Source organism: Anolis carolinensis, chromosome 1, assembly GCF_035594765.1.
Source record: "Anolis carolinensis isolate JA03-04 chromosome 1, rAnoCar3.1.pri, whole genome shotgun sequence".
Taxonomy (NCBI): domain Eukaryota; kingdom Metazoa; phylum Chordata; class Lepidosauria; order Squamata; family Dactyloidae; genus Anolis; species Anolis carolinensis.
Window position 1 is genome coordinate 99722212 of NC_085841.1, and position 16132 is coordinate 99738343.

General features: G+C 37.8%; 1 protein-coding gene across 1 annotated transcript in view; it reads right to left on the reverse strand.

The window, feature by feature from the left end:
* slc16a10 (solute carrier family 16 member 10) overlaps window positions 1-16132 on the reverse strand; it is a 68691-nt gene that overhangs the window by 18234 nt on the left and 34325 nt on the right. Inside the window, exons 2-3 of the mRNA XM_062968988.1 lie at window positions 15675-15819; window positions 11302-11734 (exon numbers count right to left, since the gene is read on the reverse strand). Of these exons, the coding sequence (XP_062825058.1) occupies window positions 11302-11734; window positions 15675-15819 (578 nt within the window). The remainder of the gene's footprint in view (window positions 1-11301; window positions 11735-15674; window positions 15820-16132) is intronic.

Here is a 16132-nt window from a genome sequence, read left to right on the forward strand (position 1 = left end):
CAATTAAGAGCCTACATCTTCTTCTTCTGCCACAATAAGTACAGACACAATTCACAATATAAATTTTGGGTTGGTGAAGATAGGATGCAACCTTTTTCTCCTAGTATAGTTCTACTTATGATGTGGCAAGGAAGATTCAAATCTTTTTCTTAAACAGGACAATAATATTTGACAAAAAGACAAAGAAACCAGAATTAAACACTATAAAAATGTGCAAATAACATAATTTAAGTAAAATTAAACCGAAAGCACGAAACCTTTCTAAAAACAATAAAAATAAAAGGACACAAAAAGCTTAGAAAATGTTATTTTAAACAATGATACATGTTTAAAGAAATATATTAAAATACACTGACATATAAGGAAGCAAGATTAAAGATAGAAAAATATATAATAAAGTGTGGAAATGGGCTTACATCCTAGTGGATAAAATGAATTTCTAGTTCAAACAAGTTACAGCATATTGAAAACCACCAGAACAAAACCAACTAAAATTCCAGTTAACACCCACATCAACTTAGTTGAAACTACTTGTTCCTCAAAAAATAACTAAAGTACTACCATATAAAAACTGGTTCAGTACTGTTTAAAATAAATATTTATTGGGTTTTATATTCCATATATGTAATATCTGTAATATCATGCAATTTACTCACTGTTAAATACTAAAACCATTAAATATAAGCATGGGCTTATCTTTTTAACTTATTTTGAGAAGCCGATTGCCTCCATTGGACGTAATATCTTCCCCTTGCCTGTTGGCCATTCCAGTGCCTGCAACCCTGTTGTGGCCTTGCCTATGATGTTGAGTCTGTTGTCCTCTTGTTGAGCTACTGATTCTTACTTGCTTCACCACCAATGTTCCACATTGTCTCCTCCAGGTTTGGGACCAGTATTACTTGCCAGTTTATAATAATAATAATAATAATAATAATAATAATAATAATAATAATAATAATAAGTGTCCGACGTGTGATCCAGTACAACAGCCAGCAGAGTATCTGCTGTGGACTCAATTTTTTGTGTTTCTAATAATAATAATAATAATAATAATAATAATAATAATAATAATAATAATAATAATATTTTCTGGTGCATTATATTCGCCAGCAAATACTTTTTTTGGTTTTGGGGTTTCAAAAATCAGGGTGCACATACATTTAATGGTGCATTAGACTCAAGTAAATATGGTAGTCTGTGAGAGAACAATTGAGCTGAGGTCACATTTTGAGTTTCATGGAGCAGCCTGACACAAACATGTGATAGAGAACCAAGGAATTGGACTGAGGACATTCTTCTTTTCCTTTTGTCACCTTTTGGAAGTATGCTTAAAGGTAAAGGCAAGGGCCTCCAGATCAAGAGGCTGACCCAATGTCAAAGGAACATAGGGTCATGTCTCCATCTTGACTGCTGAGACCAGCACAGGATGAGCCTTGAATTGAATAGAAGAGTTGGAAGCAGAACATTTAGAGCCATGCATGGACTTCTTCAAATGACCTCCAGAGGCAGTAGGGGTAATGAAGATCAGGGTAATAAGGCTCTGTGACTTCTATTGATTGGTTTGTGCAAAGCTGATATGGCCTGCTTTCAGAGAAGAGACTTAAGCCTAAAAATCAGTTTTTATGTATTTGTAGAATAAATGCCTTACAGTGCACACAAGACCTCACGTTATGGCCTTTGCCAAGGCACAACAGATGATGTGAATAACGATCCATTTGGGTATTTTTGTCACATGAGGTACAGTTCTTAAAGGAGTCAGACAAGGTCATAATAGGTCACCAAAACCAAACCACAAAGTAAATCAAACAATCTTAAGTTGAAAGACAGAGTCTATAACAAAGTCAAGTTGATATCCAAAGGAAGCAAGCCAAAATAAAGCCCCACCCCATCCCCAAAAAAGAAATGTAGCAGAAAAGAAGGTAACCGCTCATCAACAGTCCCTTCAATGGTGATGCTTCAGAGGACAAAAAAGAACTGAAGGTTTGAATGGAAATATGTTGGTCAAATATACTAGGAGCGGTTACTGCCAAAACGCTTGCATAACAGCTCTGGAAGGTTCCAAATGATGCACTGCAGAGGTGCAATAAACCTATTTGTGTGAGTCACAGAGACTATGAAGAACTCAGCAGTACTCACTTCTGAATGAAAATAAATGCCTTGTCCTTTATAATAGATTTAACCAATTCAGTCATATAATGTGCCTCTTTGCTTTTCTAAATTAAAGCCAAACAAGCTTGCAAAGATGTGCTGTCATTTAAAATAATATGAAATTAAAAAATACATTCAAAAGAAAGGAAGGAATGCATCCAGCTTCTGCTTGATCATTTTCCTCATACTCTGACTTCCACAATGCTAATCCAGCCCAAATAATAATGAAGCTTTACATTCTCTCCCTAGTACAACGCTTGTCATAAAGCCAGTGGAACACCAATAGTGTTATCACTAGGGATAAACATGGAGAAAATGACCATTTAATATGGTAACAGAAATGTTTACACTGTTTAATTCCCAGGGCTTTATATTACTTTTCCTGTTAAGTTCCTCAAGGGGACTAAATCTCTGCAGCTAGTACGAGGGTAGAATGAAAAGTAATGCCTCCACCTTCGTAACTCAACAGATGGCAGTACTGGTATGCGGCAGGTACTGGCTTGTTCAGTAGACTCTCCTCTACAGTTCCATTTGGCGGGAAGCCTTAGCATTAAACAATTGTGTTGTTAAAGTGCGAAGTATGGAACTCTACGCAGACGGTTGGTCAATGTGACTTAAGCAATGTGCAGTCATTGAATTCTTGTCAGCAAAAGGTGTCACCCCCAAGGAGATTCATCCGAGAATGCAAGCTGTTTATGGTGATTGTGAGTACTGTGCTTCATTGAGAGTTACGAAGGTGGAGGCATTACTTTTCATTCAACCCTCATATCTCACCTCCCATGGTAACTTTTAACAGTAGTAGTTTTTAATAGTTACAATTCAATTTATTTCCTATTCTGTGTATGTACATGTGTGTGTGTGTGCGTGTTTGTATGTATGCATGTATGTACACACACACACTATTATGGATGTGTGGATTAATGCTAGAAAGAGAACAAAATGTTAAGTGCACAAAACTGGAAATTTACTTGAAATGCTTCTTGGGATGGATAGGAAATATGAGAAATATGAATGATGACATACAAGCCCATGATGAACTCCTATGGGAAAATGGTGGTGTTTAAGCTGGAACACACACACTTTGGTGTGTAATGATAAAACGAAGGGTTATGTATACTGAAAAACACAGTACATATCAAATCAACTGTCCAGTTTTTTGTTTTGTATTATTGCAATTGTGATTGATGAACACAGAATATTGACCTCTATTCCAAAAAATATCCTTTCCTCATGGCATATAATTTCTCAGAGTTCAAGAAGGCAAGCTGAATACATGCTAAGAATAATTATAATGAGTGTTATGTTTAGGCATACAGGTTTTGGGTACACACTGGGTGCATTTCTTTCTTCCCAAAACACATTTGTTTTCACTCCATGACATTTGGCTTTAGATCTTTATGTTATTTCTATCCTGGAAGTAGTTTAGTGGATAGAATGCAATATGTTTTTTAGTTTGGGCTGGAAAAAGCTTCAGAAATTATATGTGTGAAACTCACCATGGTGTCCTCAAAATTATGGACTTTGTGTACATTCATACTAAAGCCACCCTGAGTCCCCTCAGGTGAGAAGGGCGGGATAGAAATGATGGAAATAAATAAATAAAGTTCATAGCAACAAGATTCTAACTGCTCTGAATAGAGGATGAATAATTAAATTATAAATGGGGAGGTGTGTATGTTGTTGTGGTATGCCTTCATGTTGTTTCTGACTTACAGTATGCCAACCCTAACATGAATGTATTACGGGGTCTTCTTGGCAATAGTTCTTTGGAGGGTTGTCTTTGCCTTGCCTCTGAACTCAGAGAAAGTGACGTGCCCCAGACTGTCAGGGAGTTTCCATAGATGAGCAGGAATTCTGAATGACAAATAGCAAGTAGATATTGGAGATTAAGACTGTAGTCCTGTGTACACATACTTGGAAGCAAGTCGAAGTTAATTCCAAAGGACTCACTTGTAGATAAACTTGTAGAGGAAAAAGTGATAAGGATTAAATTCCTTCTTAGCTCTGAGATATGAATGCATTTTATCCTACTTTAAAACCCTGGAATTAATCCATGTGAATAATGAAGAAAACCTTTTGATATACAAATGTCAGGCAGCGTTAGTCATAATGGACTGTTTTATAGACGTACTATCTAATTTCATCTGTCATGCCTCACCCTGCTTTTGCCCTTCTGACTTCGTTCTCTGGGATACCAATTCTGAGAAAATATTACCTCCTAAGAAAATAAGTACTAAGAAGCAGTCACTGAAAAAAACAAGAATCCCTGTTAAGTTTTCCCTGGTACTATTAAAGAGTGTACTATACAGTAGAAAAAAGTTTCCTGGCATTTTTCATATGTAATTTACTACTTTCAAATGGAAGTAAATTGGCTGACTAATCAAACATAAGCACTGCCACACCAATATTGACAAGTGCAAGGAAGGGTAAAAAGTGCAGAGCAGTTACAAAAGTGAATAAAGGGGGGAAATTTCACTAACCTGGACAGTCAAATTGCAGCAGAAGTTGAGATCTGAAGGAAGATAAATGTAAAGATTAGAAAAGCAAGTAAAGCACACAGAAGCCACTGAAGATCTGGTGCCTTGAAAAACATTGAATTGAAAAAATCAAATTGGCAGTGAAATAAACAAGCAGCATATTAATTTTTAGATATGAAATGTGTGGAAGGTAGCATGGATGAAGAAACAAATGGAGGAAAAGACAGAAAAAGTGGAAGAGAAAGATAGTATTAGTATGACTGACAATCACACTTTTGACAGAACATCTTTTAAAATCATCAAAACAGTAATACTTGAATTATAGTATTACTTTAAAAAGGGAGAAGGTAATAAGGATTGTCTGAAAGTAATTGTATTTACAAAAAACTGGCAGAAAATTGTTTGGAAAATTACGTAAAGTATATTAGCACTGAATTCATACAATTACAAGTAAATTACATCCACAATTACATAGGTTGGTTAAATGTGCTTTAGTCCCAATGGAATGGGTGGACTAACATCAAGTCATGCCTGGATTGTACTGTAGATATTTGTTTTAAAGAAAGGGGTAGGAGATATACACATAATGTGGAAAGGGGTACTTATGTTTTAATGCATTTTTCATCAATTTATTTATTGAAATTACCAATAAAATAACACAGAGAAAAATGAACTGGTTCTGGTTCTGCTCTTCAGCTGCAGACCCCAACATAATTTCCCCACCTTTTCCAAACTTCAAGGTTGCTACAGCCATTAGCAAAGACTAATTATCCCCTTCTTCACTTATTATCACCTAATTTTGAGCATTTGGAAAAACGCACAACATATTTCTAGGTAGAAAATGCCCAAACTATGAACGGAATTATTCGTGTTTTCTTAGAAGTGAATCCATTTTGTATGCTCTACATCTAACTGATGCCATATATAACACTTCCCAAATAAAATTCCTAAATCTTGGCAAGGTGGCACTACCTGGAGGAATCCTCCACCTTGTGTGACTGTGGAGCAGAACAAACAACTCTGCATATGTATGCTTGCCCATAATGTCTTGCCTCATGTACGGAGAAGGAATTGTTTAAAGCTACGGACAATGCAGTCGCTGTTGCCCGCTTTTGGTCTAAAACTATTTAGCTGCTTGTGATTTCCTTTATTTCATCATTTTTAAATGTATTTATTATGCAATGCTTTTGACACGAAATAAATAATAAAATTCCTAAACAGTACTCACTTAGACTTCACTAAGTAGATAATCACTGTTTTAACTATCTTTAGGGGGAGAGTAAAGCTGAACATGAGCAATGTAGCCTGATATTGGGGTGGGGAATTAATCCACTTTCATGTAATGAGAAGTTCCTTGAGCATTTCCACACAACAGTTATTTTTTAAATGATTCATTTTTTGCTGTCATGGCTTCAACCTACCGATTCCTCCAGCAAATCATTCCATCTACTTCAACAATTGTTTTTTGTTGTGGTGTGCCTTCAAGTTGTTTCAGATTTATGGGCTTTCTGGGCAAGATTTGTTTAGAAGCCTTTCTTTGAGGCTTTCCCTCTCCCAGACTGAGAAAATATGACTTATTGACTCAGTGGTTCCATTGCTGTGTAGGGATTTGAACCTAAGTCTCCAGAGTCATAGCCTAGTTCTCAAACCACTACACCATATTGGCTCTACTTTAAAACACAAACCCCAAGGTTCTGTAGGATGGAAGCATGACATTTATAGCACTTTTCAAACTGCTATATACCATATACACTACGTATATGAAACACCATAATGTCAAGCCCAGCTAAGCACCCATCTTTAAAGTTAGTGTTCAGATGTTTTGACGCCCAAATGTAATCAGTTCTAGTCAGAATAGCCAATTGATAGGTATGGATAAGTCTCTCTAAAATAGAAATACATATTTTTTTTCTAGTAAAAGTTAGCCTTAGCATTCTCATAGTCAACTGAAAGCCCCATTCCAGTCTTACATGAAGTTGAATTTTCGTGGATATCAGAAATACATTGGGTTGTTGTATGTCTTTCGGGCTGTGTGGCCATGTTCCAGAAGCATTCTCTCCTGACGTTTCGCCCACATCTATGGCAGGCATCCTCAGAGGTTGTGAGGTACCTCACAACCTCTGAGGATGCCTGCCATAGATGTGGGCGAAACGTCAGGAGAGAATGCTTCTGGAACATGGCCACACAGCCCGAAAGACATACAACAACCCTGTGATCCCGGCCATGAAAGCCTTCGACAACATCAGAAATACATTGTCCATGTGCTTCAAAAAGCTGTGGCTCTTCGGATTCATCCTCTTGTCCAATATGGTACTTTCTTCATACCATTGTCTGACTTGGCCTTTAAATGCTTCCTTCTTTTGCCATCATTTTTTTAAAGCTGAGTTCAGTACAATGCATGCAATCCCTGACTTACAAAACAATGCACAGTTAAAAAAGAGAGTGAGACAACAGGAAGAGAGAAAAAAATATCCCCAGAAGGGAAATTCACTCCTGAAAGAGTTAGCATAGGGAAAAGGAGTCTCACCAATTCTTGTCTCCACAACAAGTAATTTTTTTTCAAAATCTAATTATCACAGGGACAGAAAATGAGGCGAAAACTTCTGAACAGTAACACAGACAGCAAACAAAACACCACAGGGGTGTTAATCTTTCTCTATGCTATCCAAAGCTATATACATGGATGAAGTTACACTTTAAAATGCACTTATTCTGACTGACAAACAAATTCAACTTAAGAACAAACCTAAAGAACCTATCTCGTTCATAACTTGGGGATTGCAGGTACATTCTGAATCAACATTCTTCAGACTGAATTCTTCTGATAAGACCTTCAACTCGCTATATGATTAGGCCAACCCTGTTTTTACTTTGTGGGACCAGTTGAACTTTAGAAAAAAAATGTTGGGTATTAAAAAAAAACCTTGACCAGTTTGAGAACAGATATAATCTATGGAAAAAGAAAAAAACCCAAAACACATCAGGATCTGCAGGTGGAATGTCAGATTTTACAATCAAGAAGTCATTTTCCAACCATCCCTCCCAAGACTAAAACTAAATGCAAACTTTTGCTGATCACACAATTGTAACTGCAGTTATTCAGCAACATTCTTTTCTATATCATGGTTACATTTTACAAAATACTATGGAAAATTTCTGAGGAAACAGTATTGGTAAGAACAGACTTATCAGTTAGTTTTCAGGACTTCACACAATATTATAATAAGAATATCTAATAAAATTTAGAGACAAAGTCTGCAAAGGATTAGGTAAATGCATTGGAAATTCTATGTGCTTTCATGTTGGCACACATTACAAATTTCAAATTATACACAGCAGCGAAATCTCAAATAAAACCTCTGGTTGTTGTATTTTGTTCAATTTTTCAATTTTATAGGAATACATTTGATATAGAGTTCCTAAAACAATATATTGCAAAATTTCCTGTCTATGGATTTGCTCTGGTTGAATAAAAATATAATCAAAAACAAGAGAGACAGCCCAATGCACATATTTTTTCTTCCCTATCTTAGTCTGTCCAAGAGAGAGGGGAGAAGGGGAAAGGAAATAAATTTCTAGAACAAGCATCCAGATATATAGTAACAGATAAGACAGAAGGAAAGTTTGAATTCAGAAGAAGAAATGTCAGGATGGAGGAGCAATGAGTTCAAAAGAGCCATAAGGTAAAAATATTGGTATATATGCAGAGGAACTAACATGTAGAATTGCAATTGTATCTATATAATGCCAATTCTATTCTGCAGCTCAAGATCACACGCTGAAAGGTACAGCTATTAGTTTATCTTTCATCTTTTCCACCTTTATGCAACCATCTCACCCAAATCTGTGCATTTCTCTAAGAGGCGAATCACTACAGTATTGGAAATTCTAATACTGAACAGTACAAGAAAGTGCATTCTTTCAATATTTGCCAGAAGCAGAGGATTAGACAGAAAAATTATAATATGGCTGCATTTCAAAACTGTAAACTCTTTAAAACTGAATAGATTTCAATTAAAAGATTTATACTAGTTGAGGCATTATCAAATGAAATGTGCACTCATTATTATTTTAGTATTGGATGATATATTATATTGTGATTTTAAAGCTTATATGTTCCATTACTACTCCCAAAACAGGAAAGACATGGGCAATCATTTTGTCTACGCCCGAAGCCGCTTTTCTGTGCCCCTCATAGCACACTTAAACACAATGCACAAGTCTCTTAAATGTAGTTTTAGATTTTGTCCTAATCAGGAAACCATTGTCATCAACTCTGGAACAGCACAGGATTCTAAATCAAATCATAACGTTTCCCTGTAAAGAACAGGAAACATAATTAATAGGAGACTTCCTGAATCACAATATATACTCATGTATAAGTCCAGAAATTTGAGTTAAGAAATCGGTCCCCAAAATCTGGGTCAGCTTATCCATGGTCAATGTAAGTACTGTGTCTTAATTAATATTTAAAAAGGGACCATCCCCTTCACAGAGCAGAGTAGCAAAACTTAAGACCAGGGGTCCCCAAACTACGGCCCGCGGGCCACATGCGGCCCGTCGGAGCTATTTATCCGGCCCGCGGGGCAGTAGCTCCCTCCTCCTCTGCCAAGAAAGATGTGTGTGGCAAGGAGAAAGAGGAAAAGGCCTTTCCCTTCTCCCTCGCCCCGCGTGCACCTTTTCTGCTGCCGCCGCCGCCGAAGAAGGAGCGCGCAGGGCGAGCGAGGAGGCAGGGAAGGTGAGTGGCTTTCTCGCCTCGCTCGCCCCGCGCGCTCCTTTCCCGCCGCTGCCGCCGAAGAAGGAGCACGCAGGGCGAGCGAGGAGGCAGGGAAGGTGAGTGGCTTTCTCGCCTCGCTCGCCCCGCGCGCTCCTTTCCCGCCGCTGCTGTCGAGGAAGGAGTGCACGGGGCGAGCATGGAGAGAAAGCCACTCACCTTCCCTGCCTCCTCGCTCGCCCCGCGCGCTCCTTTCCCGCCGCTGCCGCCGAAGAAGGAGCGCGCAGGGCGAGCGAGGAGGCAGGGAAGGTGAGTGGCTTTCTCGCCTCGCTCGCCCCGCGCGCGCCTTTCCTACCGCCGCTGTCGAGGAAGGAGTGCACGGGGCAAGGAGAGAAAGCCACTCGCCTTCCCTGCCTCCTCGCTCGCCCTGCGCGCTCCTTTCCCGCTGCCACTGTTGCCAAGGAACATAAGCACTGGGCAAACAAGAAGAGAAAGGCACTCACCTTTCCTGCCTCCTTGCCCGCCCCGTGCGCTCTTTTCCAGCCACCGCTGCCACAGAGGAACTTAAGACCTTGCTTGAGGTACCACATTAAATGTACATTGGGGAAAATGGCACACTTCGTTTTGTATTGCACAGAATGTATCCAGTGGCAGTTTCCAAAATGAATACAGATGCACATCTTATAGAAATAGGTTAACTGTGTTAGTAGGTGGTTGAATTATGTTGGTCAGGGATGCTTTGATTGTTTTGGTGCACAAAGGCAGAAGGGGGTTGGATTAGATGGCCCAAGGGGTCTTTTCCAACCATTTTAATTATGGTATTATTATTATTATTATTATTATTATTATTGTTGTTGACACAAAGACAGAGTATGGCACAACAAACGAGATATATATGATGGATTATTACTATCATTTTATGACACAGCAAACAAGATAGATATGCTGGATTTCGTATCACAAAATCACAAGTCGAACACTTCCCAAGTGTCTAGGACTGTGTGATGTATTTTCGGATGATGTCTGCAGATCCCATTATTATTATTATTATTATTATTATTATTATTATTATTATTATTATTGAGTGACTATCTGTCAGGGGTGCTTTGATTATGTTTTGTTGCACAAAAGCAAAAGGGGTTTGGACTAGATGGCCCAAGGGGTCTCTTCCAACCCTCTTTATTATTTTTATGATGATGATTATTATTATTAACATTGAGGCTGTATTTGTTCCCTTTTTGTTTGTTTTTTTACTTCATAATAAGATATGTGCAGTGTGCATAGGAATTTGTTCATAGTTCAAAATAAAAAACACTATAGTTCGGCCCTCCAACGGTCTGAGGGACCGTGAATTGGCCCCCTGTTTAAAAAGTTTGGGGACCCCTGCTTAAGACTGTCCTGGCAGAACCTAAAAGAAGCACTGAACCCCATCTACACTCTGCACCATGGTGCCACTCCTGGTCTTTTTGAATGCCTGGGCAAGAAAATAGCAGCAATCGCGGCTGGGCATGGCTGGACCCCTGAGACAGCAATGGCACCTTCCCTTCTCTGCGGAATGACTCTCAGCTTTTGCTCCCCAGACCTCCCTTTGGCTCATACATTATACAAGAGAATATACAGTAATCATGTTTCACAAGAATGGCCGTGTGTGCGCCATTTAGTAAGTTAAAATATTATAATCTATCTCATACACAGAGACCTTACCATCCTCCTTTCTTTTCTATCTCTGTCAAATATAATTTTTAACAATCAGCATTTGTTCTTAATTACTGTAAGAAGCTGCTAAATTAACAAAAACATAAATATATTTAAATAATGTCTGATAAAGAAATAAATCTGATTCTTTCTTCCTTATGTCTTCTTCAGTTATATAAAATAGAATCTGTATTTGTCTTTAAATCCATCAACTCGTTAAATTACATGATCAATATACTATAAATCTAAAGAAATACATATACTTACTAAATGAACATAAGGTATGAAATATCCAAATAAGGCAGCTGGAATTCCAAAAGCCCAGATTCGATAACTTGTTATTTTGAAAATGGAAAAATGGAAAATTGTTTTTACAGGTGGAAAACTGAACTTGTCTTTTTCTCCACTTTTTTTGGCACTAGGAATGAGGGGCTTGTAAGTAAAGCCAGCCAGGAAAAGAACAAATACAAAAATGCACAGGACCCGGAAAGTGTTATACAGGCCAACTTTGGCAGTCAGCACATTTAACAGAAAAGGCAATGTTACTGTAAACAAGCTACTGCCAGCAGTGACAATTCCATTCACCAGGCCCAGGCGCTTCTTGAAATAATGTCCCAAGATCACCAAGGATGGCTGATACGTAAATGAGCAGCCACAGCCAAATAAAATTCCATGTGTGAAATAAAGAGGCCCAAGTGACCTGCAATAGACAAAAACACATTATTCGAAATAGTCTACATATAGATTTATGTCATTGTTTAAATTTTAAAATTGCATAGTCTTCTGAATCAAAATAAAGTTCCCAAATGGTTTTCAGCTAATAAAAATTATTTATGTCTTAATGTTTGTAATTCCTAAAAATATAATGCCTCAAATCTGATCCAACAAAATTTAGTGTGGTCATACTTCAACCCAAAGTTTATCATGAGTATATGTTCTCTATGGTTACATGGTCTACATTGTTGCCATGAATGCTCAAGTCAAATTCTGCCATCTATAAAGCCCTAAATGACCCAGAGCCTTATCAGAATCTTATTTTAGGCTTAATATAGTTAATGAGAAACCAACGCATTTAAAATGGAACCAGAACATTCTGTACATTGTAGTTTCTGATCACTTTTAATTATATTGACAAAAAATTGAACCAGGCAGAGCGCAGCAGACTCTCAGTTAATTGGCACCCCTAGGATTGGTAGATGTTAGATAAATGTATTCTCCAATTGCCTGAGAGTTATTGTTCAAAAATAAACCTAACAAATATATATTCCATATTATACCATACCATGAACTCTACATTGACTTGATATTAACATTAAAATACAGTTATTAAAAGCAAACAAAGACAAACTTTATATAACAGAGTTTTACTGTATTATAAAAACAGCTTTGTGAATGCAGTATGCAATTTTGGTACTTTTTCTTTTAATTTTTATGGTTGTTTGATTTCCAGTTAACTGAGAGTCTACTGTATTTAAAAATCTGTTACAAGGACTATGTTTTGTCAATATTAGCTAAAGAGAGATATATTAGTAGTTTATATCTATTTGTAGTACAATAAGATGTTTAGCTCAGAATATTTTTGTTACTCTCCAAGAAATGGAAAAAGGTAAAATCAGCACCATTTGTAGAAGATATACCAGCTACAACATTATTTAAAAGTTTAAGGTCCATTATAATTTAACTTTAAAGTGTCTTCCTTGTCAAAGATTATTCCTATTAGTTAATTTACTTTCATTTATAATATACCAAGATAATATTGTAAACACTAGTATTCTTATCCCAGTTCATACAAGCAAGCATAACAGGGTTGTATTTTATAAAAAATTCTGCAGATGAAAGAAGCTGGTCTATATCAAAATATTTATATATTGATTATAAAGAGAAAGTATACTTCTGCAAAGTTTCAATTATGAACAAAAAATACCACTTTAATAAAATTTAAAAGATCAATTTTAATCACAGATTACCAGAATTGCAGTCAAAGTTGGATAATTCTTTACTTTTATTATTTTTTACATTAATATATATTTCAGGTTAGGCCCTGAGATTTCTCACACATCTACATTGATCATATTTTCCAGGTTGCAAATAGAATACATAGCTACAGAACTCAGTTTAGTGATGTTAACAGGGAACACAGGATGGGAAAAGATCCATGTCCCAAGAGATAACAATCCTATATTGCCTGATGGAATATTGAGTGTGTTGGGAGCTGGAGTCCAAAAAGCTGGTAAAAACATTGTTCAAAGTCAGGGGAACAAGCTATGACCTTCTCAGCCTCTCCTTCCCACATGCATGCATACACATCAAATTGTACACTCAAGGCTAAGGATGTAATGATGCAAGAAATCCATAGTTAGAAACCCATAGTTAAATATGCTACATCCTCACAGAAACATCCTAAACCCCCAAATTAAAATAAACACATGAAGCCCTTTTTATCAAATAAAATTAAAATAATCTGTTTTATATAAATCCCTCATTAGAATCATGGGGCAGGGGTTGCAGCCCAACAAGATGGGAAAGGCAAAGTTGCAAACACGTTAAACAATAAATATCTGTACTACATTAATATATTATTTTTATATACTCATTTTATCTCAGTCTGCTTTTCTTTCTTCTTCTGATGAGCCTTCCCTTTGCCTAGCATGTGTGCATGCACTTAAAATATCTAATTACTCTAACGCTGCATGTAGAGCTAGCTCAGCACAGCAGGTTCCCCTTCCCCTTTTGAGAACTGCCCACTGCTGCACCTGAGTACGATTTGAAAACCAAAGAACAAAGAGTTTCAACAGAACTTATCTTCAACTGAACGCTTCATAAATTGTAAAAACTGTTGTTTTTCATCGCTAGTTTGTTCAGGAAAGTGGGAATGGACTTTAATTCCTCCGGCTTGCAACGTGAGACACTAAAAATCATTCACACCTATACCTGTTAGCATGATTTGATAACTTTGGTTTCTCCTTTTCTTTAGATGTTTAGAATCATAGAATCATAGAGTTGGAAGAGACCTCATGGTCCATTCAGTCCAACCCCCTGCCAAGAAGCAGGAAATCGCATTCAAAGCATCTCCCGACAGATGGCCAGTGTGATGCCTCAGGCACCTTTGGCCCCTGACCCTGTGGTCATTGCTGACCAGAACGAAGAAGACTTGGGTTTTTTCCCAAGTCAGCAAGATTCAACTCCTTTCCAGATGCCTCCTGTTGACATTTCTGAGCCAGTACCAATTAAGGATGCCCTTGAGACAGTGCCGGCTCTCCCAAATTCTCCAGACGGGTTAGTGTTTGATCGGAGGGCCTTCTTGAAAACGGACAGATCGCAGAGACAAAGTTTAAGGAGAAGCGCCAGATTAGCAGAACGTGGGGACTATGGCTAAGCTCCGTTCTCTTGGGAAGAATTTGGGAGTCAGACACCTGGTTTGGGGGAGCTTATGAACTGCAATAAAAGTATTACGCTGGGAACTGTCCTTCGCGGTGTCAACTTTACTTCTTACTGGGAAGCATCATCGCCTCTAGCTCTTGAAATCCAGGCGGCCTGAAGGTGCGCTTACTCTCGAGTAGACCGGGCGCCGGTCTACTTCCTTGCCCAAGTTTGGACTGCATTTCAGCTCCTGCTCATCTAGTTCATGCCATGCTTGAAAATTCTGCTTTTGGACATTTACTCCAGAGAACTCTTCTTGCCTCTTGGATCCTTTTCCCCACTCAATACTCGAGCTGAGTTTGAGTGTGTTTCGGTTTTGTATTTTGGACTTTAACATTGGACATAAGACTTTAACTTATTGGACTAATTTTGATCTTTCTTGAAAGGTCAATTGCTTGCTAAACTTTTCTGCTTATTTTTGTTGGGAACTTTAATTGCTTTAATAAAGATATTATATTGTTATTGGCCTCTGTGTTGGTTTTCAGTGCTCTCGTTGCCTAGGGGTGTAACAGCCATCCTGCTTAAAAGCCTCCAAGGAAGGAGCCCCCACCACACTCTAGGGCAGAGTTCGACTGCTGAACAGCTCTCACAGTGAGGAAGTTCTTCCTAATGTTCAGGTGGAATCTCCTTTCCTGTAGTTTGAAGCCATTGTTCCGTGTCCTAGTCTGCAGGGCAGCAGAAAACAAGCTTGCTTCCTCCTCCCTATGACTTCCCCTCACATATTTATATATGGCTATCATGTCTCCTCTCAGCCTTCTCTTCTGCAGACTAAACATGCCCAGCTCTTCATCGTAAAGCTTGTTCTCCAGACCCTTGATCATTTTAGTCGCCCTCCCCTGGACACCTTGGAAATCTGACACAGTTCAGGAAAAGCTGCTGAAAATTAGGTGAGTGAAACCAAACTAAACAAAAACATACCACAAAAGAATAGAATTATATTTGAGGATTACTGTTCAAACACACAATGGTGTAAGGAACCAACTAATTACACGAACATCCTACTTATATCAGAAGACACAACTAATGACAGAAAGATAAGGATTGCAAATTATTAAAACATTTAAAGCTCTACAGTAATTGAAAGCAACTCCAATAATTTGAGATTGTGATATTGGTTGCTGAAGGCTTTTGAAGTTTTTCATCCAACATGGCCCAGATTTCAGTACATTGTGAAATATCACCTGCATTCAGAGAATTAAATGAAAAATGCTTAATCTTACCTTGCAAATGAGCTTGAAAGGAGCCCAATTAAAGCCACTGTTGCTCCACCAACAGCTACCTTTCGGCAGCCAAATATGTTGGTAAAGATACTGACTATGGGGGAACAGAAGAAGATCATTCCCATTGAAAGGGAATTCACCAGTGCTGTAAAAAAGATTAAGAATATCAGAGTTAAATATGTTTAGTATGGCAAATCTAGTTACATAACAGCAGACCATGACATACAATTGTGATACTATTTTCAGGAGAACACAGAATGAAATCTTGTAAAATAACTAAACTAATAGCCAACATTATATTTACAAAATCAGTCTGGAAAACAGCAACAGGTTTTTCAAAAGGCTGCAAAGGACAGCTATGGAAAACTTGTTTCCTTTGATGTGAATTGAACTTGTTTGGAAATCAAGTGAACACACTTCAAAGTCCACAGCTAGTTTAGGAAATAATCTGGGCATTG